The 27,703-nt window shown below is 44.6% G+C and overlaps 2 protein-coding genes across 3 annotated transcripts; one reads left to right on the top strand and one right to left on the bottom strand.

The window, feature by feature from the left end:
• Positions 1–59: 59 nt before the first annotated feature.
• LOC107320437 (beta-1,4-galactosyltransferase 3-like) lies at positions 60–11,695 on the top strand. Its single transcript, XM_015876291.1, has 6 exons — positions 60–736; positions 5,482–5,717; positions 6,614–6,804; positions 7,368–7,490; positions 9,372–9,470; positions 10,428–11,695. Exons 1-6 carry the CDS (start codon positions 499–501, stop codon positions 10,567–10,569), a joined length of 1,029 nt encoding a protein of 342 aa, XP_015731777.1. The 5' UTR covers positions 60–498; the 3' UTR covers positions 10,570–11,695.
• A 440-nt stretch (positions 11,696–12,135) lies between these two features.
• B4GALT4 (beta-1,4-galactosyltransferase 4) lies at positions 12,136–27,274 on the bottom strand. Of its 2 annotated transcripts, XM_015876241.2 has the most exons (8): positions 27,258–27,274; positions 26,885–27,107; positions 20,655–21,143; positions 19,996–20,228; positions 17,671–17,858; positions 14,919–15,041; positions 13,275–13,379; positions 12,136–12,818 (listed from the first exon to the last, which is right to left on the bottom strand). In XM_015876241.2, the coding sequence occupies exons 3-8, from the start codon at positions 20,929–20,931 to the stop codon at positions 12,677–12,679; spliced, it is 1,068 nt and encodes a 355-aa protein (XP_015731727.1). In that variant the 5' UTR covers positions 20,932–21,143; positions 26,885–27,107; positions 27,258–27,274; the 3' UTR covers positions 12,136–12,676. The 2 variants fall into 2 exon arrangements, with proteins under 2 accessions (XP_015731727.1, XP_015731735.1); XM_015876249.2 differs by lacking the exons at positions 26,885–27,107; positions 27,258–27,274 and adding an exon at positions 26,766–26,848.
• Between the last annotated feature and the right edge of the window lie 429 nt (positions 27,275–27,703).

Genomic DNA, 27,703 nt, shown 5'->3' with positions numbered 1-27,703 from the left:
GGAACGGGCGGCCCCATAGGTGAAGGCGATGACTACAGCTCCCACCGTTCCTCACGGCGGCCCCGCCCCGCCCGGTGCGCTGGGAGCTGTAGTCTGTGCGGAAGGAGCGAGCGGGCCGTGAGGGGCGGTTATCGCAGAGTGAGGGTGGCCGCAGCCTTATATCGAGCGGGTGGAAGGTCGGGTGCCAACAGGGGTCGGTGTGGGGTGAGCCCGAGTCCCGTTGTGTATTGAAGGGTGAGCGCGGCGCCGTGTCTTCCCGCCCTTTCCTCCTCTCCTCAGGGCGCTCGTTGAGCGGGCAGACGGAGCGGGGCCGTGCGGGCCGGCCGTTCCTCTCCCGGGACCTCCCGGCTCCTCCTTCCCTCGCAGCATCGGGAAAGGCGGATCTGTGCGGGCGGAGGGGAGCGCTGCCGCCTCCCGAAGTCGGTGCTGGGAGGGGCGGAGGTGCTCGGGCGCAGCCATGTAGCCCCGAGCTCGTGGTGGGCACCCGGACCGAGAGCCATGTCCCTATCCCGCGCGGAGAACCCCTGCTTCCTGCTGTTCCTGATCGTCTTCCAAGCCGTGTTCATCCTGATACTGTACCGAGGTGGAGCATCGAGCGTTTTCCGGGGGTTTTTGGAGTCGCAGCGCGTTTTGGATTACTCCAAAAGCCACGACGTGTACACGAACCTCAGCCTGCTGGTCCCGGCTGGCGGCGGGGCGGCGCTGCCCTACTGCTCCACTCACTCACCTATCGCCGGTACGTACCGACCTCTGACTACCCCCAACAAGGGGTGGGCTGGAAGAGTGGAGAGGTCCTGGAACAGGCTGCCCAGGGAGGTTGTGGGTGCCCCGTCCTTGGAGGTGTTCAAGGCCAGGTTGGACAGGGCCCTGGGCAACCTGATCTAGTAAAGGTGTATGTTTGGTGGCCCTGCCAGGCAGGGGGGTTGGAACTACATGATCCTTGAGGTCCCTTCCAACCCGGGTCATTCTGTGATTCTGTGGGGTGTTGCTCTTCTGGGCTCTTTCAGCACTTAAAATGTGGGTTGTATGAGAATACATCTCCTCTCCTTGCTCTCTGTGGTGACTTTGTTTGGCCTGGGATTGTTGTGTATCTTTTACACGTGCCAGTGTTCGCTGTCTGCTTTGGAGTTAGGTCACAGCTGCTCCTTGAAGTGGCGTTAATTCAGCTGTTGTGCTGCTAAAACGCCTCCTAAATGAAGTAAGTGCCAGGTGAGAACCATCGAGCAAGTTTGGCAGCGGTGATGCACATCTGGTATTAGTGAATCCCTTCTATTCAGGTAGCCCAGACTGGAGGAGTTCTATAAGTGTGCATGTCCAGCTGCTGTGGCTGTTTCACTGCTGAATTCACTCTAGCTGAGCCTTTTAAGGTCGTAATGCTGCTTGTTCTGTGGAGTTTTCTTCATACCTCTTGCTGAAGTTAAATGAAATGCAGTACGCGCGGTAACGTTTGCTATATGCTTCAGCACTTCTCCTGGAAACAGCTCTATTAAGCCTCACTAAAATAGCACAGTCTCTTTGCACAAGTGTCAGTTATAATGGTCTCAGTATAGATTCTTGTTCATCATTAACCGGAGCCCATCGGTTCTTTTGGGAAGCTGTGATTCTGTGGCTCAGACTGCCTTGTTTTGCTGGGAAACACAGCAGAAATTGACTTGTACCTCACTTGTTTCCACTTCTGACAAGAATCTGTTTTGTTGTAGTTTCTACTCAGTGATGTTTCCTGTTAAATGTCAGCAATAAGATGCTCATTTTGCTATTCCTGCGTGCCAGCCTCTTGAGAGTATCTGATTTCTTTGTGGTTTCCTTTTTCCCTTGTGAAGATACGTGTTGCTCTGCAAGGTGCTTGCCCTTAATTTATGTGCTCGTTGCATATAGAACGTGTATAAATACTTGGTTTTTTAAACCTTAACATCCTATGGAACTTCATAAACATCTTGTTTGGTTGCTATCACCTCTTACAGGACTGATCTCTCTTGGAAGCATTACATCAGAGAGAACGATGCCTCTTAATGCTGATTTCATAAAGCCATTAAATAAGGTTTCAAATCAATTTTGTGGACTCCAGTCTCCTCATCAGAGCTGGTAATAATTCCCTCCGTCCACTTCAAAGCACGTTAAAGGAACTGGAATCTATGCCAAGCAGTGTAAATGGCTTCTGGATTGGGGCTTTTATGAAGTGCAGTGCTTTCTTCACTTACGTGTACAGTACATCATTTAACTAATTCTTTGATTGTAAGCTCAGATTGAAGCTCCATCTGCCTTTTACTACCTGAAGCCACTAACAGGGCACCTGCATAAGAATTAACTGCATAAATCTCCCTGCCTTGGGAGAACTGGGCTTGTGTTTTTAACCCTCGGTGGTGCTTATTAACCCTTTTGTGGTCCCAAACTTGATAAGCAACGTGTACAATACGGTTGCAGTAATATACTTTGTGCTGCTGTGCTTTTGCTGAGGTATCAATCCATGCTGCTCTTCCTGTTTGTTTGGCTTGTGCAAGTTTCACTTTTTCTTATTGAACTCCATTATTAGAGCTGTTTTATTAGAGCTTGTTTACTAAGAAAGTGTTTGGAAGTAATGTAATGCCTGAAGGTGGAATAGATTTGGTTACAATTAATGGATCCCTTGATATTCAGGTGTGTTGACTAGAACGTCTCACAGGCACCTGCTAATAATATGGACAGGGAATTGTGGAGCTTAATTCTGTGCACTGAAGTTTCCTATTATACACTCTTAAGGGATATAGAAAAAGCTCAGGAGCCAGACTGTGGAGGGAATTAATGATCATGTCAAGGTGCTGATTATCATAGCACCATCATGGAATCACTGAGCTTGGAAAAGACCTCTAAGATCATCCAGTCCAACTACCATTGCCCCATAAACCCATGTCCCTCAGTACAACATCCAAACATTTCTTAAGCACCTGCAGGGTTGCTGACTCCTCCACCTCTTTGGGCAGCCTGTGCCTGGCACTTGGTCTTGTTGAACTTCATCCCCCCCCCCTCTTTTTTTCTTTGTTCTGTCCTTTCTCAAAGACATTTTATTTTCCCCATTCTGGCCCAGCTTGCAGCTGCTCTGCCCACATCTGGGATTCAATCAGATTACAGTGCATTAGCTGTTTGTTAGCTCTATGGGAAGGAGAGCAGGGAGCCAGAACTGAGTTTATAGCCAAGGGCTGTAGGGCAAACAGAGGTCTGGGGATACCTCACAGGATTTAACTAATCTTTTCTGTGTTTCCTTAGCATGTAAGAATGAGTTTCAGAGCCAAGTTGTTTGAGGTAAGAAGCCAGGCAGCTCAGGAGAACATGATGCCTTGAAGAGCCTCAGAACTGTAGGTATAACCTTCATGTATTGGATGTCTGGGTATGGAAGGAGACAACAGGAGTAAAGCCCATGTGTGTTACTTCTTTCCCTTATGTCCAAATTCAGATCTGATTTAAAGATTACTGCTACAGAAACTGAACAGTAACACCAAGATCCAGGACTGTATTAGGGAAAACAAAAATGCCTTTGTGGCAGAATAAAAAAAGTATGAATTCCCTTTCCTGCATTGTCCTGGGAACTGTGATCTGTATGTGAAATCCACTCTACAGATAGCGGTTCTTCAGCAAGCTCCAGCTATCAGCACATTGGTGGTTAATGGTGCTTCAGTTAGAAGAACTTAAAAGAACTGAGTTCGTAAATCTGAAAAGCAGTAAAAAACACAGGTGTGAAGCAACGCTGGACTGAAATGTGCTGCTCTTAAAGATGGAGCAGGAAACAGCCTGCATAAAAGTAGGCAGTAACATCGTAACATCCTAACAGGAAACACAACCTGGATCTGTGGGCCTGCTGCGTGATTCTCTGCAGATCTTCTGTTTCAGTTATGCAGTACAGCTGTATAATCCAGCTTCCTTCTTTGGGTAACATCCCTCCTGTGTTTTAGGACAGCTTGGGTCTTACTCCATAGCCAACCCCTGAGCCTTATTCATTCTCTTGTGATACAAGCAACCGCCGGAGGGATGTCACTTCCTTTTGTGTCAGCTAAACAGGATGTGGGTGAACACAGACCCTGTTTATTTAGGTACTTCGTTAGGTTTGTACCAGAGATTTTGAATGTAAGATAGGCTGGAAGAAACACCCTCTGGACTCGCGTCCTTAAGTATGTATTAGATTTCTCTGCTCAAGTGAAAGCTACTGAACACCAAGCCTAAATACTTACTCTCTTTCTCCCAGGCTTCATTATCAAAAGTTTCATGAGAGGATAATTTATTTCAGTGCTTAAGAGGGAGTGCTACTTAGGAGATACGGAAGGCTCGCTTCAGAACAGCCACAGGATTAGCTATGAGCTTGGAAGAGAGAGAAAAGAGAAGTCATTTATGATAGCAAAAAGAAATAAAGTAACCTCCAGGCTCCTGGTACAAGAATATTTTGTCCTTGGGTAATGTGACCTGCAGTTATTGGACCTTCTTAAAACTATAACGTGAGGTGATTCTTTGAGCCCTGAAGAGGTAGTGAAATGATCAGCCTTTGTGCTTTCCAATTGTCACAGTGCTGGACTTGTGTTAAAATCATGATTGATGCTTTGCGCTGCTTTTTTTTCTTTCCAAGCTTTCCCCATCAGGAGAGGATACTTTTTTTCTTAATTAGGTAAAAACTGCTGTACACACTGGATGTGTTTTGTGTTTCAAACTGATCTACTGAGTAGAGTTGCTGTTATATGTAGTTAGTTTTGCTGCCCCGTGCCTATTCCTGCAAATATGAAATCATGAGCTTCTTCCTCAGCTCCACTATCTGCTGCTTCCAAAGCTTTGACAGTAAAATGCTACCTGCCTAGCACCGTGTATATAATTAAATGTTACAGCAAATACAGCCCTTATGGCGTGGGATTGAATTTTGAGCTTCATCTCCCATAAAGCTAACATTTTCTAAAGCATTTGTATTTCCCAATCATTTGTATTCATCTGGGCTTTAATCTGGCTCCCCCCAGCCTGCTGAGTGTCCTTATGGACATCTTTGTCCTTGAATCAGATCTGAAAGAGCCTTACAGACATTTTCCATGTGGGTAGCCAAAAAAAAGCCTGTCATCTAGATTAGTTTTTGTTCGTACTCCTGCAGTGAAGGAGTGTGTATCCTATTGAAGGATACACTAAACTACAGAAGACAGGTTTGTATGCTACAGAGCCAGTACCAAGAAAAAGCAAACTACATGAGCCTGGAATGCGTTGCTGGCTGTAATGTTTCTATGATGCCTCTCTGGCAAGTGCCTGCTGGCCTGGTGCTGGGCCTGGCACTGCTGTGCAATGCTGTGCTGGGATCACTGGCAAGTAGTGGTGCAGTTTGTCCAAGGGCATATCTATGTGGTGTTACTACCTGTTCTGGCTTAAGGGAGATCTTGTGTCTCCTGTAATAACTGTGTGCAGCTGGCTCAGTGTTCTTAAATGCAAGTTAAGAAATATTCCTAAAGTTGCTTTTATTATTTTTTTCTTTCCTCTGCCTTACAGTTGGTCCATTAACCATCACTTTTGACGTGCTCCCGAGTGAAAGAATTATCATCAAAAAAAATCCTCTTGTTCAGTCTGGAGGCCACTACAACCCACCTCACTGCTTGGCCCGCTACAAGTCAGCCATCCTCGTGGCATACAATAACCAGGAGAAATACCTTCACCATCTTCTCTACTACATTCATCCTTTCTTGCAGCGCCAGCAGCTCAGCTACAGAATCTACCTGATTCAGCAGGTAAATCTAAATCAAATACGCCCTGTGGTGCAACTGAGTTTTCCACATGAAAGGTTAGGTTCTGATCAAGCAATGTGAATCTTCTAACATGGAAGTACCATTTTATGCCTGGGTCGAGCTGTTAATTACATGCCATCGTACCTCCATGGCTGCCACTGATTGAAATATCTTACCACTTGTCGAGATCACTGTCCTGCTATTGATTTGTTGTGTCAGGTTGTTTTTTTTATTCCCTCTCAGGAGGGATAAAGCTGTCATTAAGCAGTAACTTGTATTTTCAGCTCTCCAGGAGTTAAATGTGAGTCATCTGTCGGTGGCTCGTCACTACAGCTGCTGAGTAAAACTGTTGAGACTAAATGTTAAGATGGAGTTGGATATTTTTAGACTATATCAAGTGAAAACATCTGGCTTGACCTTGCTGTTTGCCACAGGCCATGTAGGTTAAACAGCCATTAGTAAATGATGATGGACTGACGTTGCAGAAAATCAGTGTAGAGAGGGAAAGTTTGGGGTTCGTTGATTAAAACTGATTGATTAAAGCTGATTGGGAGGGGGGAAGCTTCTTGTCTGTGATGGAGATCTTTTTTTTTTTCCCCTTTCTAAGCTTTAGTAAGCAGTAATCTGGATAGAAGTGTTGATTTGCTTATGTGTATCAACCTGAGGACTTAACGTTCTGGTCTCTTAAAAATCTGCCTTCTTCATATGCCAGCAATGAATAGAGCCTGATACATCACTGATTTGCAATTGCAAAGAATATTTTGAAGAGAGTGGATAATCTAGAGGATGACATTCACAGACAACAGTAATTCACTCCAGTGTCATTCACCTGTGTAAAGCATTTGCACTGACATCCACTGTAATTGAGTCCTCCTCTTTGTTGTAAATCTATTTTCCAGGTGGGGAATGGCACGTTTAACCGAGCAAAGTTACTTAATGTTGGTGTCCGGGAAGCCCTGAAGGATGAAGACTGGGACTGCCTCCTTCTGCATGATGTGGACCTGGTACCTGAGAACGATTATAATCTCTATGTCTGTGATGAATACTATCCCAAACATATGGCTAGTGCCATGGATAAATTCCAGTACAAGTAAGTGCTGCCATTTGCTTTGGAATCTATGTATCCTACTCTTTTCTTTCCAAATGGATAGTATGAATGTGGGTAGTGAAAGATCCAGCCTTTAAGAAGAGGGAGTTTTCATTTTCTGTTTTAGCACTAGTGGCTTCTCCAGTAAGAGGAGATGCTGACCTAAACGTGCAATCTTGAACAATTCCATGCTATTTCCTGCTCCATTTTAGCTCAGCTTGGCAAGTAACTGGCAGATTTGTTTCCACAGATGGGATGGGTTGGTAATTACTACAGTGTGTGGAAGATACTGAACTATGTGTAAGATTTTGGGACGTGGTTAAATTGCCATCCCTGCATGTGTTTAAAAACCATTTGGAGGTGGTACTCAGGGACATGATTTAGCAGAGGGTTGTTAGAGTTAGGGTAGTATGGTTAGTTTGTGGTTGGACTTAGTGATCTTGAAGCTCTGATAACCTGAGCAATTCTGTGATTCTATACATGGTACAATATAGGTGTCTGTGTCTCTAGGACTGTTATTAGCCTTCAGGCTCATGCTTTTTATTTTTTCCCCCTTGCTGCTTTAGCCTTCCATACAAGTCCTTTTTTGGAGGCGTATCTGCTTTGACTCCGGAGCACTACATGAAGATGAATGGGTTTCCAAACACATACTGGGGCCACGGTGGTGAAACCGATGACATTGCTGCAAGGTACTGATTCACAGGACAGGCTTAAAGTAGAACCAGACTTCCTAGCGAAACACAGAGCATTACTGCAAGAGAGGAATTAGAAGACACTGTTCCTCAGCATGCTTGTGGTAGCGCTGTGCTCCAGATGCTGTTGGCAGTGGGCATGATTGCTGTCAGAAAATACTCAATCTATGACTAATCTCTGTGTGTTGGGAGGGCAAAGCTTTCTTCAGATTCTGGGAGACAACGTGTTGCTTGGCATCCTTGTGCCTGCACTTGCACTGGAGCTTCCGAGGAGTTATAACCAGCAGCAGTTGACACACTGTGAGTCCACTGACATTAACAACCCCAGGGAAGGGATAAACAAGAAAATCAAGAAGTATTTATTAATTCCCAAACAGTTCAGGATTTAAGTGAGGCACGTGGGCTTCTCCAAAGTCACAAAAACTTGTGTTCCTTAATTCCAACTTCTACCTTCAATGCTGAGCGATGGAGAAGTCTGTGAACTATTGTGAGTGGCAGCACAAGCTGACAGTATTTTTTTTCTCCTTGTGTGTTGGTTGCTATGGCAGCAGCATGCTATAGAAGCCAACACAATGAATTTAGTTTCAGGTACTTTGCATAATGCAAATTCTTCGAGTACAAAATCACAGCTGTATCTTTCTCCACCTTTGTAGTTGCATTGTGTAGCATCCTGCACTGAGGCAAGTTAATAGGGTAGTTTAAAAAAAAAAACACCTAAACTGATGATAAAGGCCTTAAGCTCTTTCAGTCTTGCACGGCGATACAGTTATGGTGAAATGTTCTGGTTGAGAACTAGCTTTTTGAAACAGCAGTGTTCTTCTGGGGATTGAAATGAGGTTAACACAGAAATCCTTCTCTGCCTTGCAGAGAAAGCTAGCTAAAATAGTATGTAGGTTGCTCTGCAAGTAATGCTTCCTATTTATTTCCCTGAAAACTACAACGACTACAAAGAGCACAGTAATGCTAGGACAGTCCAGGCAAGACTGGCAATGTGCATGACGGTCTTTGAATGGTATGGGGCATGGCATTATTATGTTTCAAGAGAAAGGTATTCTTCTCTGGCCTGACTCTGGATGTTCAAGCCTTCAGCTTAGTCAGTATTGTAATGCAGTGGTCAGAGCTGATGGTTTGTTTGAGTTCCAGGAAATCTGAAAGGATCCCCCTTTCCTATCCCAAAAGAACCTTTACCTGCTGAGGACTGTGCCTTACATTTCTGTGATGGCAAATTCACCCATCACCACTCTGGGTTGCTGTTTTTGACTTTGGCTTGTAGTGGTGACACCATGTCGTGTCACTGGTAATGATGTGATGACAGGAAGCTGTAACCTTCAGCCTTGGATTGGTTCAGTATGTCCTATCAAGCTTGTGTATGGTGTTCTTTCTGTTCATCTGTGACTAAGACCCACCTGGTGCGCAAATCTTGTGAAATTCCAATGCAACAAGGTGCCTTGTGTAAAACTGAAATACATAATAATAATAATACATATTAATATGCCATCACTGCCAATGAAATGTTGAAATCATTTTCTATTTCTAGGTAAACAAATATTTTCAGTTCTGTAGCCTCTTCCAGCTTTAGAACGTTCCCACTTCAGCACAGCACAGAAGGCAATGAAATGCTGCAGACATGCCAGTTAGATAACCTAAACTGAGCCCAATTTCATTCTTCTGCAAAGAAAATTCCTGTGAATATGAGAGCAAGCCTTTGTTTTATCACAGAGAACCTATGTCTAACAGTATTATTGTCAATTTCTGTTGGTAAGCTTAACACAGATGCCATCAGTAATTAATTGTTTAAAGTAAGTCATACAAAGTGCAATTGGTAGCTGGCAATGACATCCTTAAACCTAAATAAACACTTTATTCTTCATTTTAAAGGATCAGGTTAGCAGGCATGAGAATTGTTCGGACCCCACCGCACCTTGGACGCTACAAAGTGATGGACTACAATAGAGGGACAGAAGAGCCTTGGAGAAGGTAATTGTTCCAGAGAGGGCAGCTTGGGGACTGCTTCTTGTCACACAGGCTGTTACCTTATCATCCTTAAGAAAGACAGGAAGTAAACCTCGTGCCACTGCTTATTTTTCTGTTTTAATGCTGCTATTTTAAAACCTTTAAAACTCTCTCAGTTGGCTTTCCTTGAGCTGTGCTGCTCACATCTCCGCATCGGAAGGGTAGATGCGCTTCTAGTTTCCTACTTCTTACTCAGTGAGAAGGATATTTGCTAGCCAGGCAGCCAGCAAACATCAAACTTCAGCATCAAATTATTCAGGGAAAACATCATCTCAGTGTGTCTTATAAACCAGGAGGTTTCTGTTTGAAGAGGCTTTTTGTGCAGATTTACAATGTGTCATTAAAATCATGGAAAAGCAGTAGTGTAGTTTGAGGAGATGATTAAAGTGGCCTGATAGACCTTAGCAAAGACCCACTTTTATACAAAAGCAGTGAAAGAGAGTGTTGGGGCAAGTGTGAAGGCTTCTCGTAGTGACAGCACAGATTTCCCTCCCTCCTCTTAAACTGAGGTTTCCATAACAACTCTTGTCTTAAACCTACTTATTGCAGTCTGTGTTATCCCTCTTGCAAGCCTTGCTGTTGTGCTCCCAGCTCTCTTTGCACGCTACCAGGTTTTGTTTTGGGTTTTTGTTTTTTTTTCAGAATTCAGTCACTGCCCCCTTGGCTCTCCCTCTCTGATTAGAATCCAGTCCATGCTGTCCTCCTTGTTTGTAATACTCAGCACAAAGTTCAACCCAACCCCGTTAAGCATCCTCTCTTTCTGGTTTGTAATTATAGGATTTTCTTGGGGCTTTGCTGACAGCTTTCATCTGTTAAACCTTTGCCCTCCTGAATACCGTTTCTTCTGCTGCCTCTATTCAAAGCATCAGTTGTTATCACTTTTGTTCTTTTCTCTAATGGCAACTCTTCTCCTTTCCTCAGGCCTGCTTCCCACCACAACACCAGAAAAACTTGGAAGGATGATGGGATGAACTCTTTAGAGTTCAAGCTCCTTTCCAGAACAAAGCATCCTCTTTATACCAACATCACTGTGGATATTGGATACGTTCCCCCCATTTCTTAAGATAATGAAAACTAAAGAGTGGAGTTGGAATTCACTGTGGCAGCACGGTTATGGGTATTCAGCCTCTACCTCTGGCTGTGGTGCAGAACCTGCAGCAACCGAGGCTAATCCTGTTGTCTTTCATACACTGAACTTTTCATCGGAGTATAGGAGACTTTGAAGAAAAGGCTTCAGGAATGAGACATGATAGCTACAAACAGGATCTGGCTTATCGTAAAAGTCCTTTAAGGCACTGTAAGACTTTTGAGCCAAATCTACCTGTTGTTCCCTCAGGCTGCAGAGAGACAGTAAGTTGACCCAAGTTTTCTAGAACCTCTGTTCCATAATGGGATGGCTCTGTCCTGCTGCTTACTCAACTGGCCGTTCTGAAATGCTGTATTTTGAGAGAGAACTTACTTGGTATTGAAAGCTGTTACAGTTCTGTAAATATTCTTTGTGAATTTGTGTCGAGAAAGTTGAGGTGTTTGTTTGGATTAAGATTTTTCTAGAGTATTTAATAAGACTTTAATAAAGGAGAAAGTTGCCCTGATATTAGATGAAACTAGAGCTTAAATTCCTGGTTGTCTGGCCAGATTATGAATGAGTGTGAGTTCTTACTGTAGCCATAAGTAATTCACATCTAAAGAGGCCTCAGACTGTCAGCTATGCTCAGCAGATGGAAATTAATCTACCATTTCAGCTATTGCTCAAATGTTAATTATCTCTCAAGGTTGATCTGTATTCAATTAAAACCCTTCTGAAGAATGAAATACTAGAGGAAAAATTAAGTCAGATATGTCAACAGTAGAGCTGTGACCCTGGCAAACATGCATTTGTACTTACCTGACAGCGAGGCTGATGGTCTGCCTTACATCTTGCCCTTTTTGTCATCTCTCTATGTCAGTTGATCAGTAGCGCTGCCTACAAGCCCTGATTATTTTGCCCGTGTAAGATAGGATTCTTTTTTACCTTGTTACATGTATATACTACAGTCAGATTCCTGTTCTCTGCTCACTGAGAAGCTGCATCTATCACCCTAATACCCAAGAATCTATTAAAGGCTTCATTTTTCTCTACAGTTAGAGTAATATATGTCAACAGAGATAGAGGAATTCTATAACATAAAGTTGGTTTTTTGGTCGTGTAATTCTTAATTTGGTTTCCTAAAAGAAAATCCCCCATCTCTGCAGCTGCCTGCAGGGACTGCGTATCCAACAGGCACGGATAAAGACAGATCAGGTGCTATAAGGAATTTTTCTAATCAGAGTTTTAGCAGAAATCCCCAAGCGTACTGGAACAGCATCCACATCACTCTTATAAAAACAAGAATCAGAAACAGCAACAGCTATGCTGGGTACACAGATAAATAAGCATGCTGCTAACAGTATGGCCTGAGCCATGAAAGGACCAAGAGTGGCAACAGTTTTTCTCCATCTCACAGAGCCTGTGCACTTCCTTCTGGCTTTCTCCATAATAATACATAACCTGCAGGCTACCGCAGAATTAAATGAGACTTCTATTTTGCTTTACGACACTTGAGTACTCCTACTACATGGTGAGCTGAGCTTAAAAAAGACAGATGCCTTCTGAATTAAGCAGATTATATTTTATTGAGAGATTTTGAACATTTCTCCCCTGTTACCATTATTGCTGTTTCCACCCCACAAGCACTTTTTCTCCAGGCTGGAACAAATCAGCTTTTCTCAATAAGTTTATAGATGGTAAAAAAAAATCCTTGTGCTTTTAAGGGGAAAAGACTGTCCTGTTCCTTTTGAAGTCTTGGTAGTGTCACCTTCCTACTTCAAACTGGAAGTTTAGGAATAGTTTTAAGAAATATTTTTTTCAGGAGACTTAATTCCTTCTACTGGACCAGCCCAAACAAGGAAGCTTATAAACATCCCAGCAGAAAGTGCATAGAAGAACAACTGGGACCTGCCCATGGCTCAGTCCACCTCTCCAGTCCTCAGAAAATGAGCTTCTCTGCTGACCGGTTTAGATGCCATGCAGAAAAACATTCTTCTGTGCTGCTGAAGTACTCTTCTGAGCAGAGTGCTGCGAGTCGTCTGCTGTACCACTGACCACAACCAATATCTGCTGCCGTTTCCTAAAACCTGTGTGGTGCTCATCCCTACGAGATCTTTAGCTGCGTGCTGAAATCTACGGTGATGTTGATGTATAGAGGGTTATGTTCCACTGACAGCAGTCTATAGGAACAGGAATTCAACCCATCTGTTTTCCACGTTCTAGATACCTGGTGCAGAAGCTTCATCCTAATGACAGAATGGAGGAGAAAATCATTACATCAGCACAAAACCAAACACCATAAGAGAGAAGTTCTGAGCTCTCTCCCGTGTCCAGTAATCTTAAGAGATAGAGCTACAGCCATTCTGTATGTACTGGGAACATAAATTCATGCTTTTCCTGTCCTCAGCGTGGACACAGGAAAACAGTCCTTCAGCGTGGGGATGAGGGATTTAAACCAGTTTATCTCTGAATGATATTGTAGTGACTATAGATTCAGAAGGTTCTACAGAACATTATGCATTCAACTAAAGGCAGATCTCACACACAGAACAGCTGCCAGCATGCAGTGTCACAGTCATGTTTACCAGAGTGTGGTACCACAAGATGTCCATTTTACCTAGAACAAAGACCTGGACCACCAGCTGCCTGGCTCCTAGCCATGTACCAAGGCAGTGTAAGATGGAACACTGCTTTTAACTCACCTCTCTCTGTTCTCCTCATTGCCATGGTCACGGTTGTGGGAGATCATCGTGTATCTGGCTACATCAGCAGATGGCCTCATCACTCGCATCTTCTGCATCTCAACCCTGCAAGAAACAGTACCACATGCAAGATACCACCTATAAGCCAGCTCTTAAGATATGACATTCTTAGACTTGAACTCTGTTAGGTGCCACAGAAGCAAGCTTATAAAACTGTAGGTAAATCATCATCATCTCCTCCTACACGCTCTCTTTTGCTGTAGAAACAGAACTCACAGAGTTGGGTTTCTGTACAGCAGGACCAGGAGGGTGACAGATTGTTTGCAGACAGCTCCGTAATTCTGAACACTTTTTCTTCATGTGAATAAACTTCATGAAAACAGGGCCAGAAACATTAACCTGCATGCAAGGATTTGAGCGTACGGCATTGGGCGCTTGGTTGGAACTTTTGGTCTTAAACATTATCTGTGGAGCACAGCAATTTTGCTGTCAGCAGCAGAAAGGGCCAGTCTTATGACAGTGGAGTTAAGGAACAGCCCAGGTCTTTGCCAGTCATACCAGCAGCTGAAAGAGCAGCAGGAAACCAAGACTGTAGAAGCAGGCCCTAGGGCTCTCCAGTAACTGTAGCAATGAATTATCAAAAACACCAGATGATGTGAGAATCTTTGTAATGCTCGTTGTAAGGAGGAGCTAGAAAGAAAGCACTGCATTTAGCATAAAAACTAATCAGCAGAAAGTAGCAGCACTGCAGCCCTCAGTTCTTGAAATGATGCTGCCATCTGCTGCCTTTGCAGAAGAAGGCTGAAACCATCTCTGTACTAAGACCAACTGAGAAAGGAAGCTTCCCATTTGCTACCACTACAAACACTGTAACCATCAAAGACACAGATCCACCCAGGAAGGAACACAAGAGCTGAGGCCAATTGCAGTGCACTTTGGCTCATAGAATTTAGTTACCACACCAAAGACTGCAACATCCAGGAAGCTGTCGGGTGCCAGCACAAGCAAATATCACTTTTGATTCCAAGCACTTGCAAACACTGTGTAAATGTGTAAGGATGACAGAGTATTCCTGAGTTACAAACTGAGTTTGTAAGAGCAAAAGTTACGTGGATATATGCACAGTCTTTCTAAAATGCAAATGATTCACTGCCTTAACTACAGTCAGTGCCGCCCACAAACTAAGCTCTGCTCAGATAAAGTTAAGGTAGTCAATGAGTGAATTGAAAAAATAAAAAAGCCAAAACCCAAGAACTCCCACAGTCTTGTAAAAGGGAGTGGATCTTGCCACTAGAGCAAATACCATTCCAGACTTTGAATCTCATTTTGGTTACAGCCAATTTCCGAAGTGGAATAAAAACGCTCTAGGGCTGAACCATAAAGGCAAAAATCAGTGAACAGAAACATAATAGCAGTTCTCTCAGGAGAAAGACCAGGTTGTAGATTTGCCTAATCTTTCTGAAGACATACACAGAACTACATCTTCACACTCCAAATCCCAATACAGCAATACTGTTTCAGGGTTCGAGAATCCTGTAGCGTTTCACTTTTGAAGGCCAGGTTGAAGTCTCGCTGCTTTTACTTATTTTTTGAACCCAGCTCCTCCCCTTCTAACACCCATTTTCCATCTAGCTGCCTTTTTACCTGATTCGAAGGTCGTCATCTTCTCCACCCCAACCCCAATAGTTGTTAGAGAATCCATTCACCTTGGAAAACTGGTCTCTTGTTAGAGCTGTTACACCTCCGAAATATCCCTGGTAACGTAACCTAGAAGTACACAGGAAGAGAAAGTGAAGAATTAAAAGGTTGACTTATACCAACAATGAAAATACCACGTGGAAACTCTTGATCTAGACCTGTCTCTTACAAAGTTCACGATGCACAAACCTATGATGTAGGTCCTGTCCTCTTACTCTTTCCACTAGAAGACAGTGATTTGCTTTAGGCCAGAAGAGCTCTCCAACTGAAAGAATGGAGCTTTCTTAATTAAAGTTTCATTATACACCTCCCCTTGCTAATCAAAAAGGCTCTTCTCCTCAAGAACCCTGACAAGTAGGAAAGGAACAACGCAAAGCAATATAGCAGAAGGAACAAGAGCTGCTCCTTTGCTTTAACAACAACAAGCTACTGACTACCTTAAAGCTGAATCGCACAACCTTGAAAAGAAAACAGACCATATGTGACAGGGAGCACGTGCTATGGGAATTCAGCTCAAGGCAAGAGCAGTTTCAAGGTGGGATACAGTGCAAGCTGCTTTACAACATAACTTAAGTTTAATTTCTACTGTCCTTGTCCAGGAAACTGCATCTACTTTAAAAAGGTAATTATATACCACGTTTATCTTACACCATTCTGATAATTACTTTTTATGGCACCCTCCACTTTCTTGGCCCTTAAGATAAGCATTGCAAGACTACTACTGCTAATTTGCCACTTCCAGCCTCAGAGGCATTGTGCAAGTGGCTGCAGATTGCACTTTGATTCCCAAAAGTGCACAAACCTAAACAGATGAACACATTGGCAGAGCTGGCAAAGGAGCAGCGTTCAGCACTATTTCTGGTTTACCATGAATCTGTTAAAGACAAAAAAAAAGACACTGTTTTTTCTCTGAGGCTGGCTGACTTCTATTCCCATCACAGGAGCAGCTTGCTACAGAGTAAGTTGCTGAGAATCTGGTCCGCCTGGGTTTTGAGCATCTCCTAGAACAGAGATGCCATAACCACTCTGTGCAGCCGGTACCAGTGTCTGATCACCTTCCAAAGTAAAAATGGGTTGTCTTCCATTTAAATTAAATTTCCTGTACTTTAGTTTCCATCCATCGTCTCTTGCCTTTTGCTAAGAAGAGTCTGGCTTTACCTTTCACCAAATGCTTAAATACATTGGTAGGATCTCTCTCGAGCTGCCACGGCACCAACTCTCTGCCTCTCTACAAGTCAGATGCTCCAGTTCCTTGATTTTCTTCATGGTCTCACTCCAGTAGTCCACATCTCAATTATACCAGGGAGCACAGAGCTAGACGGGGCACTCCAGTATCTTCTCACCAATAGAGAGCAACAAGTGCTGCCTCAGACTGCTGAGGATACCCCCCCTTAACAGCCCGAATGTACTGACCATCCCTCCTCCAAGCTTCCTATCTTCTTCCAACTTGCTGAAGATGCTTTTTGCCTTTATCCTCAGGCCAGTGATGAAGATGTTATCACAGAATCACAGAATGACCCGGGTTGGAAGGGACCTCAAGGATCATGTAGTTCCAATCCCCCTGTCTGGCAGGGCCACCAAACATACACATTTACTAGATCAGGTTGCCCAGGGCCCCGTCCAACCTGGTCTTGAACACCTCCAAGGACGGGGCATCCACAACCTCCCTGGGCAGCCTGTTCCAGGGCCTCACCACTCTCCTAGTGAAGAACTTCCCCCTAACATCCAACCTAAATCTTCCCTCTTTTAACTTAAAACCATTTCCCCGTGTCCTGCTATTGTCAGCCCTTTCCAAGAGTTTACTCCCCTCCTGGGTGTAAGTTCCCTTCAGGTATTGAAGCAGAAGCAAATATGTTAAGCAGAATCATTCCCTATATTGGCCGCAGGGTACATACACCACTAATGACTGTCATCCAGCTGGAAAGTGAATATTATTCTGTTGAGAGGGAACATATGAGTTCTCCTTTATCATGCATTTAGTCAAGGAAACCCAGAGGTGAAGCAGACCTTTACTTCAAAGTGCTTGCAATCAGCTTTTGTAAAACCCACTTCTGATTAATATTTAGACTGACACAGCATTAAGAGGTGAATCTTGAAAGAAACACATTCAATGAATGAAACCACTCTAGTCATTAAATTCACCAAGATCACGAGCCTTTTTTCCTCTAAGGTGAACTGAACTTGACTTTTTGTTTTTAATTATTTACATCACAGAAGCATTTAAGAGATCGATTTAAAACCAGAACAGTGCCATATTAGATGTTGTAAAGGTGGATAATTAAGTGACAGCCCTCGTGCCTGGCAGATTCTCATGCTTGTACAGCTCTCAATAGCAGAAGTTACCTCTCCAACAACAAAAGGTAAGTGGCAATTTTTATTAGCACAATCCTAAGATCATACTGTCAAGCCACAGAACCAAGAGAATGCAGATATATTTCTAGCTTAGACATAAGGTCTGTGGTATGCTGCTTTCCTCTCACAATACCCCCGGAATGACCGTTCTTATGGGTGATCACAGGGCTATCTTCAAAGATATCTGTGTGAACATCTGTTAGAAAGCACTCCAGAGGGGGGGAGCATTACCACCAGAAAGCAGTGTCAGATGAAAGGAAGCACTCAACTATACAGCTTGCTAAGAGGGACATTATCAGGTACCTGGCACTTTCAGATTGTTCTTTTCACATTGATGGTTTCCTACCTGTATCCAGTACTGTTCCGGCCAACTACAAGGTGCTTTGGTTGTCTGTCACACATGTAAATATTGAAGTCGTTCTCTGGCACCAGATCCACATCGTGGAAAATGAAACAGTCCCAGTTCTCTTCTTTTAGGGCCTCTAAGTATCCCACGTTCAGCAGTTTAGCTCGATTAAATTTGGTGCTGCCAGCCTGTGCAGAGGAACAGAAAAAGCCCTCACAAATGTGTCAACTACAAAATGCGTTAACTAGATCTGTTCTCAGGCTTTTCTTCTAATCACACAGTTGACAACCACATTTGTGTTCCATGGTCTTTGGATCAATAACTGTGTGAAGAACAACTGTAACATTAGATACAGCATCAGAGCCAATGAAGCAGTGTTTCTTAAGCCTTTGCACGGGTAGGGACAGGAAAGTCTACGGCTGTGGGGCCACCAGAAGTATGTGTGTTACCCACAGTGTAATCCCACTATTATTGCTGCTTCCGCCCAGTTACTCCATCAAGCTACGTATCAAAGATGTATCCATAAACAAAGCTACATAACAAATATGTATCCTTAGTTTAAACAACAGCAGTGCTTAAGAAGTTCTGTATTTCCTTAAGCTGTACAGTAGGTGGCAGAGTGGGAAATAAAATGCAAGTCTTCCTTTTTAACTCCAGCCTATAACCTAATGATTAGGCTGCAAGCTCTGCTTATGGTTAAATCCTGGTCTTATCTATTTCTTTCCCACAAGATGCATAAAGCAACTGGAGACATCACAGACAGGGTAAAAACAGGTTTGCCATAAATGGGTGTTTTGGCTGGATTCACCTTCCAGCACTGGGGTGTGCCTACCCACAGTGAAAGACAAGCAAGAGATAACAGTCATCCAAGTAAGTCTAGACTTGGCACTGCTGCTCGCATCAGACAAAACCTTCAGACTTTTCTATTTCTTTCTGCTAACAAGACGACTGCCTGCCTTCACCTCACGTGTGCTGCTTGCCTGGTGGATTCCAGGGGAGCAAGGCTCTGGCACAAAGCTGTAGGGTCATGAGGCCAGAGCTGCTGGATCCACCAGCTCTTGGCCAATGGGATGTGTGTGGAAGGACATCTGTAGGACTGTATGATAGGTGATGTGTGCCACTAAGCAGCGATCCAGGGGGATGCTTCGGGCATTGCTGCATGTCTGCTCCAGGACAAGCACAGCATCCTCACACACCTTGTTCCTTAACACCTCCCCATCCAGCCTCGCTAATTGCTGGAGCAATTCAGGAGTTGAACTTGATGATCCCTGTAGGTCCCTTTTAGTTCAGGATATTCTGTGATTCTATATGTTCAGTAAATGAAGAAAGTACGTCCATTCTCCCAACTATCAGCCACAGTGCTTGGCGAGCTACAGCCACTCAGTACAATGACAGTACGCACTAATGCAGGAAAACCCTCACTTTTCCACTCTAGAGGCAGCCACATGGCAACTCTAAATAATAAAGGAATGGCACAATCCTACTAAAAGTAGATCCTGCCATATAACTGAGCAAAAATGTAAGCTTTCACCTAAAATGGGCTCAAGTCCATCCTCTTTAAGTAGAGGAGAAGGGAAACTATACTAATTTATCCCTCCCCCCTCTTCTGTTTCCTGCTGCCTGTAAAATCTGTTTAGAATCAAAGTAAGTACAATTAAAAAGAAATCAAGAAAACAACACATTACAAAAGAGAAATCTGTATTGCTTTTAGCTAATGTGACAAGAACATTAAAAGTCAACTTGGCACAGGTCTATATGCTCACATATTAGCCACTGACTCTGCAGAGCTTAAAAGAATGCTAAATAGGGAATTACTCTTTCAGGAACTAAACAATCTGCCACGATTGTTTCTTCCCACAAAGCACACACAAGTGGGAACCGGTGTGCTTAGTTTGAGACAGAAGTACAACTGCAGGACATGTGCTGCTTGCTAAGCATGACAACCAGTAAGCAGATGGGAGAGAAGAGCTAGATACAAACAGCTCCACGTTTAAAGACAGACAGCATGTCAGCCTAGCTGCAAGCACGACAGTTGGACCAGTACTGCAAGATGCTTACCTTGAATACTAACTGAAACAGTAAGCTTAGGCTGAGAAATGAACGCTGGCTAAAGACATTGCTTCTTAATATTGCCCTGCTTTTCTACCAGCAGCTGAGATTCTGTAGCACTACAAACAATGGCTGCAAGCTGCCACTGTGTCCCTCAACAAGCAGAAGCATGGCAAGCAGGCTCAGGAGTGGTGCTAGATGGTGGAGGTGGCAGCACACAGCTCTAAGGATCACTGAGTGGAGGCATCCTCCCCACCCTCTGCAGAACTGCCCCACCTGGTGGATAACGTAGATGCCATATTCCAACTGCTGCCTCTGCAGGAATGGGTGCAGGTACTCCAGGAGGTACATCAGATGCCTCTCGCGGTTGCGGTGCGGGATGAGGATGGCCACACGCTGCAATGCTGAACACTCTGTAGGGTGATACCGGCCCTCGGCCACCTGAGGGTTCTCCTTTTGTACTTCTTCAAGTGTGAGAGATGGACTGAAGGTCAGTTTGCTGGCACCTCCTGTAGGAAAAGTACGGAAACAAATTAGGAAAGCTTATTGGTTGTGGCTACAGTCCAGTCACCTAATAAAGTTCAGCAAAAGAAACCCAGATTTAAGCCACAATTTGTTTCCTTGGCTGTCCAAGAGAAAGACAGTACAAGAAGAATATTACGTGGGCAGCAGGAAGAGACTGTACTGAGTGTTTCGCTAAACTGATGACAGAGTAGTGATTAAAGAGCAATAGGGTAGAGGGGTTTGCTCAGAACACATGCCAGGCAATGATGAAGGTAAATACAATCAGTGCACAAAAGGGCTGCAGTGCTGTGAGTTATCAGCATTAACATGGCTGTGAGTTATCAGTATTAACATTAAGCAGGCCATACCAAATTGGACACAAGTTACTTCATATAAGTTGTTAGAAGGGAGAGGAAATCCATGTCACTTACGCAGGTATGGAGACAGAGCTGGACAGGGACCCTGAGGTGGCTTTGTTGTAGGAACTTCTTCAGTTAACTTCATCTTTTCTTCATTTTGACTGTCCTCTTCCTCCTCCAAGCTGATTATCTTTCCAAAATGCTCCCCAACACTCTTAAGTTTAGGAATTGTCTGTCCAGAATCCACAAAGTAACTGAATGCAGCCCATAGCACCATCAAACACACAGTGACAAGCAGGAGCACTTTGAACTTATTGAAGAAGTGAAATACATACAAGCTTAAGGCCATCGCTCCCTCTGATCAGCCAAGTGCTTCCTCCCCCAGATCCCACAGTGGGTCTCCCACCGTGTACTCAGTAGGGAAGAAGCCAAAGGTCCCAAGAAGGTTACAGTAAAGAAGGGAAGCTGGAAGTAGAGAGGGCAGCTGCTCTTCATGTGGTTCTGTGATTCATGGGACTGCAGTGCTGATTGTTCTTTGAGTGTCAGAAAACATGACTTAACCTGGACCAAAGAGAAGAAAAAAGGAAGGAGTGTTAGTTTCTATTGCCCTCCGCTGCTGCACCTTTGAACTTCATGGAAAGAGCTTATGGCAAGACAGGGAGTGATATCAGAAATACAAGCCAAATATGAAAGCACCAAAATACGAAAGGAAAAGCAGCTACGAACAAAGGGATCAACAACTGAACTTTGGTCCAAGCTGAACCACAACCAGCTGCATGACTTTAAGCAAATGGCTCTTCTGCGTTGTTCCCCACCCCTATTCTGTCTGGCTTTTATTGTTGGTGTGTGTTTGTTATTTTAAGATCAGAAAGTGCAACAGCTACCCCATGTTATGTCTGCGTGCAGTTCTTGGCAATACACAGGCTTTAGTCTATTTTTACCAAAACTAACACAGCTGCACTGGCTACAACGCATTCTGAAGGTACCAGCACAGCTGCAAATCCAACGCGTGCATCTCCAATGATCCTGAAGCACCCTTAAATACACGGCGCTTCTTCTAACCCGATAGTTCAGAATATTTGAAAACCAAAGGCTAAAACAGACCCTTCCCTCCACTAAGATTACTATAATCACACTGCCAAGAACCTACAAGTATCAGCTCTGGAAAACAAATAAACACTGAGGTAGGTCTGGAGGTCTGTTTTACTTCCTATATCTTGCTAAGCCTTGTTGGCAGACATGCTATAATACAATTAATTGCAGCCATGAAGCCCTGAGAGGTGACAGCAGAAATACTGTATTGATACACATTAAGGAATTCCAGTTCCAAGCTTGACTAATGAGCAGAAAACAGTCATATCTGTTTTCAAATACTGCTCACTGAAACATCAGTGCATTTCTATCACCCAATCGTCACTCCCTAATTAGCTTTCATTAGCTAATGCCAGAGAGATGCCAGAGAGAGACTGCTGCGTGGCACAAGTGATTCTACACTGCAGCTTCATCCTGATTTCAGCTTGGTCATTTCAATTTCCATCACTGCAGTGACTGAGGAAGCAACAACCCCTTATTCTGATGTCTCACTGCGTATCACCACTGAAACGACAGGGGGCACAGCTAAAATGAAGACTGTCCATCTCTGTGCCAGCTGGCATTTTTATGACACCCACCCAAGTCACAGATGACTGTAAAGTCAAATAAAAGGACAAGCAAGAAGTCTGATAATAAAACGCTGCATTCCAGAGACGTGTAAGTAAAATTTAACCACTGCCTCTCCCATGTACGTTGTTTTACTGTTCTACGCTATGGGCTTTTCACATTTTGTTCTACTTATTAAAACAGAGCTTGCTTTGAAAAAGCAATCTTTCACCAGCGAGCCTGATAGATTGGTGTGCCTGGGTTGTTAAGTACAGCAGCTAATCCAGCCTTGAGAACACTGGAGATCTGCCTTTGTAAGAAGAAGTCAATCCCAAGGCCCAGCGTTAAAAGGCCATGTGAAGAGAAGTGGTATGAAAGCCCAGAGCTGTAACACGGCCACCAAGTCACTGCTAATGGGATACGCTTAATAAAATAAGAGCTACCTCTGACCTTCATTAAAGGAATCCAAAACTTTCACAGAAACCTGAAGTGCAACTTTCCTCTTGTGAAATGACGTCTTTCAGTGAAGCAGAACCAAACTGAGCTGAGAGCATTGCAGCTGGCTACAGGTGCACAGCACTGCAGGACTCAAGGTTAAAAAGCTGCCCCTGTGCTCTGCAGCTTGCCTATGAGCTTCGGGAGCAAATGAGCAACGCAGGCACAAGCTGGCTCCTAATATCCATGCTCCAAGGTCAGTCTGCCCATACAAGGTAAACGTTTTCCTAACAGCCTGATAGAAGCCATCATTCACCAAGTTGTGAGACAGAAACTCTAGACTAAAAGCTGTTTTCCTCCTAGACAAAACCCCCAGGAAGAGGATCTGTGGCAGCCCTGCTCTAGGCATCAGTGACAGAAACAAACAAACTGATATGCAACTGGGCTTGATAAAAACCTCATTAAACGCTTGTTTTCCACACTCCAATAAGAAAAATCACCATGAGAACTATACTGATGTTTAGATTGACACAGCTGTTCATACTGCTAAGCCTTTCTTTAATAACCAAACAGCAAGAATACACTTGCTGCCCACCTTTTTTTTCCCACTGTGCATATTTAACACTATTCATCCTCTATAGAATATCCACAGAAGAGCTCCAGGGAGAAGTTTTAGTCTGATTTTAAAAACTCCTTCAAGTTCAAGCAGGAAACGACGCACAACCAAAGTCCCCTGGAATTGCAATGATCAGATACGCAGACTATCATTTGCTATTTCATCCAGGCCAAAATCAATAGCAGCAGTGGGTAAGCAGAGAGAATTAAACCCCTTACAGCTGACAACCTAGAAGAAGCACTGCACATCATCGGCTTCTCTATGCAAAACGGATCAAGTCCTCATGCTTTCAAGAGCATAAAGCCGCTCCTTTCGCAGGCATCTCTTTCATTTTCGCAGCTGAGCTTTTCAGTTAGGCTTTAAGCTAATAGATTTTAACACCCCTTTTCTACAGTACTTGTTTAATCCTATTCCTCTTCCTATTGAGGGAAGCACTGGCAGCCCTGAATAATGGTAAAGTTGTGAGATGTTTTTCCCCACTGCAAACACAGCCCTCAATCAAACACCTATTCCACACTGTTATCCACTTTCCATGATTTCAAGCCAAAGGAAGCAAGCATATTAAACACTCACTGTTGCTGCTGCTGCCACATCTTTCCTTCCTGTAGAGCAGTCACTGCTAGAAGTATGGAGAGCCCCGTGCAAGTGACAGGCACTTTCCAGCCAGGAAACCCCACACCATAAAGAGACCTCTGTTACCTTTCATACGCTGCAGGAAAGAGTGAGCTCAAAACTCACAGAATGACTTTAAAAAACAAAAAGCCAACACATCCAGCTTGTCCCTGGCTATACAGAGGCCCCACAGTGCTGCCCCACAGGCCCCTCCCACAGCTCACATGCCAGCAAGGGAAGGCAGCCTCACTGCTGGCCCCAAGGCATGGCAGGACCAGTATGGGGGTACTCAGGCACATCTGGACTGAGCAGCAGGCCAGGAGCAGTGCTCCAACATAAGGGGAAAATCTTGTTTCAGTAACCTAGTATAACCTAGTATACTATATATATATATATAGTATACCTTTAGTATTATGGTACAGTAAGCCTTCCCACTGCGAAGGTCAGGAGGCAGCTCTCTGTTAAATGGGAACACTTACTTTAGGAGGATGATTATATACAAACTAATGATTATAAACAAAGGAGGACAGAAACAAAACAACGAATAGTAACTGACCATGATCTTCTCATGCTAATTCCTGAGATGGCCTTTGCTGTGAGCAACCCAACCTTACCGCTAAGCTAAGCACGGCCAAGTGATTCAGTGCTATTCAAATACTTCGGTGAAGTTTTTGCTTTCCTAAAACATAATGAGCTCTGATTTTACTCTAGAAAACGCAGTCTGACCTCTCCGTGCCAAGAAACACGTTTATGAATCGCTTCCCTTGTTACACCACTCCTACTGAAACCACTGACCCCAAGACTGAGTGCAGCAAAGCGGACAGAAATCAGACCTGGTACACCCTCTAATTACCTACCCTACTGCTTACCACAAACATATCTTTTTAGAGAGACAGCAAAGCTTAAAAGCACCTCTCCCATCAGTGGAATACTCTAAAAATGCACACGGTGCAACAGACCTCTGCTAATACGGGGATCTCATAAGAGGAAGGTAAAGATTAAGTTTCGGATGTACAGTGTAAGAGCTCTAATTCACATCCTCCTGGAGCGTTGTGAACTGGGCCAGCATTCAAGAGAATTAAGAAGTGCTTCAGCAGTTCTACTTTGAGTTACGAAAAAGCCATTGTATTCCAGCTGCTTGCATGAGTAATTCTAAACCCTTATGATGGTATTCCTATAAATCAAGACGCAAACAAGACACTATCACACCTTTAGAACAAACAGCACAGTAAAACTCCAGGCAGTTAGAGAGAGCACACTGTTATTCCTCCCATCATTTACTCAGCCCTCTGCCATACCTCACACCTGATCTTGCCTGAGAGCAAGGAGAGCTAAAGGTGAGAAATGATACTGTTGACTCCTTCTGCCTCATTGTACAAACAGCAGCCACGCTCCGGCCCTCTCCAAGAGCAAGAGGAGGTCAGGTGTGGGTGGGGAAACAACACTTAACTCAGTGGCTGTTCCAATCCTTCACTTCCTCATTACCTTGCAGGTCTCACCCTCCCGTCTCGCTGATGAATAAAAATCAGCTGCAAGACTGAAGGCTGAGGTAGAGCAGAGGGGAACAGAAGTTCAGCACTGCAGACACCCCAGCGATGTCAGAGCCTGAAATTCTACTATCATTTAAAAATCGCATGTTTTTAGGTCGTTCAGACACACTTCATCACTTCCAGCCAACTTCAAGCTCTGGTGCAACCTAGATTCAAGATCACATAATACAAGCCGAAATCAAGCGCTCCTCAGCTTCGAGTTTTTCTTCGGACTCACTTAAAAGAATAACATGGCAACTCAAACCAGAGAGCAGGAGAAGCTGAAGGACCAAATATCTCAGCACTAAGCAGAAAGGTATTTGTGAAAATGAAATACAGCTGTTACAGAACCAACCAGGAAATACCTACATAAATCAAAACCGTGACCTATCCCACTTAAAGAAAATGCTTCTCAGGAGTATTTAAAGCACTGGAAGAAAAGGGAGATACTTCAGCACAAAGGAGGATTGGGAAAAGGTTTAAGTTGAAGAGTGATAAGCAAACAAAAGGAAATCCACAAGCCACACTTTTAGGCAGCTGAGATCCAATCATTAACAATAAAGACTTGCAGAACTGTTAACCAACTATGAGTTGCAGAGAACTGAATCCTTTAGAAAAGGCACCTTAACTACCCACCTTACTCATAAAAAAAACAAAGAATAAATATTTCAAGAATGAAAACGGATCCTGAAGTCTGCGTTTCCTTGTTTGTTCTTAACTCCAGCCATCTCAACTGCAGCTAAATGACACCTCTCTTCTCTCTAATCCTCTCCAGTGAAAACTGAGATCTCCTAAACTTGGCCTGTCCCTTGGGAACTTCCTCAGCTGCAAAGAGAATGGGTGTAAAGAAATACTAAAGCCACAAAAGAGACCTCTGCTATTAACTCTTTCAGACGAGTCAGCGTGAGCAGGAAATACAGATATTCTCCTTTTCAACAGACTACCCCCACCACGGTGCTATAAAGCCCTGACTCCTGCAAGGTTTTTAACCACAGCAGAGCTGCAGCACGGCTCGGAATCCCACCCTTCCTTCCTCACACCGGCTCCAGGCTGCCCCTCTTGGATCCACGATGCCTGGAGCCCCCGGATCCACGGCCGGAGCAATGAATGAGATTGGCTTCTCAGCAGCGGGAAGGCTTCAGAGAGGTGCAGCACCAGGCACCCATCTCCCATCACAAGGTCAGGCAGAGCGGGCACACTCGTGGCACAGCCCCCCACCCCGCGGTACCACCCCCGAGCCCACCGCTCTGCATGGCGGCCTATGGGACCGCATCCCCCCGAGCGGACCGACAACTGCCGACCCTCGAAAGCCCAATGCCCGACCCTGCCGCTCACACCACCCCCATCACTCACCTCCCCGTGCCGCTCAGCCACCGGAGCCCCCCGTGCGCAGGCGCCCTGCAGCTACCCGCCCCCTTTTCCCCCCGCTGAGGCGCCGTGTCCGTTCCGCCCCCCGGCACACACGTACTTACCTCCCGACCATCCAAAGTAGGGGGTAGAGCGGCTGCATACCGCCATGGAGACCGTCCCTCTTCCTCCCCCCGCCCGTGTTGGGTAGAGCGGCCGATGGCTGATGTGGCAGTGCGGAGTAGCGGGCCGCAGGCCTTATCCGCTTGTTTGCCTTGGCTGCGATCTCGGGAGGCTCAAACTTAATCAGCGGGGGTCAGACGTCGGCTTGTCGCAGGGTGCTTGTGGCTGGAAAGCAAGGAACCCTGCCAGCTTTTCCTCACTGCCGCCTGGGAGCTGTGAGGGCTGCTGGACCCGTCAGTAGGCGGGAGCTTCCGTTCTGCTCGGAAGGTGGATTTAGGGGATGAGATGTTATAAGGAAGGAGTTTAGTGAATTACCTCTCCTGTGAAGAAGGGCCGAGGCAGCTGGATTTGTTCAGCCTGAGGAGGAGGAGGCACCAGGAGCTGGTTTCTTACTAATATCTAGTCTACCCTTTTCCCGTTTATTGCCACTTCCCTTTTTCCTGTCACTACGTGCCTTTATAAAAGTCCCTCTCCAGCTTTCCTGTAGGCACTTTCAGGTACTAAAAGGCTGCTATAAGGTCTTCTCAAAGCCTTCTCCATGCTGAAGAGCCCCAGCTCTCTCAGTCTGTCCCCATAGGAAGGTGCTCCAGCCCTCTGATCATCTTCATGGATCTCCTCACTCCAACATCTTGATGTCCTTCCACTGGTAGAAAATGAGTAGAAGTACCATTTCCTTAGGCACCAAGTCTACACCAGACCTTCTCCTTTGCAGAATGTGTGAAAGCAGCCTTCATTTTTGTCACTAGTTTACAAGGAGCAGA

This window comes from Coturnix japonica, chromosome 1 (genome assembly GCF_001577835.2).
Source record: "Coturnix japonica isolate 7356 chromosome 1, Coturnix japonica 2.1, whole genome shotgun sequence".
NCBI lineage: Eukaryota > Metazoa > Chordata > Aves > Galliformes > Phasianidae > Coturnix > Coturnix japonica.
This window is presented reverse-complemented; position numbering and strand designations above follow the sequence as displayed.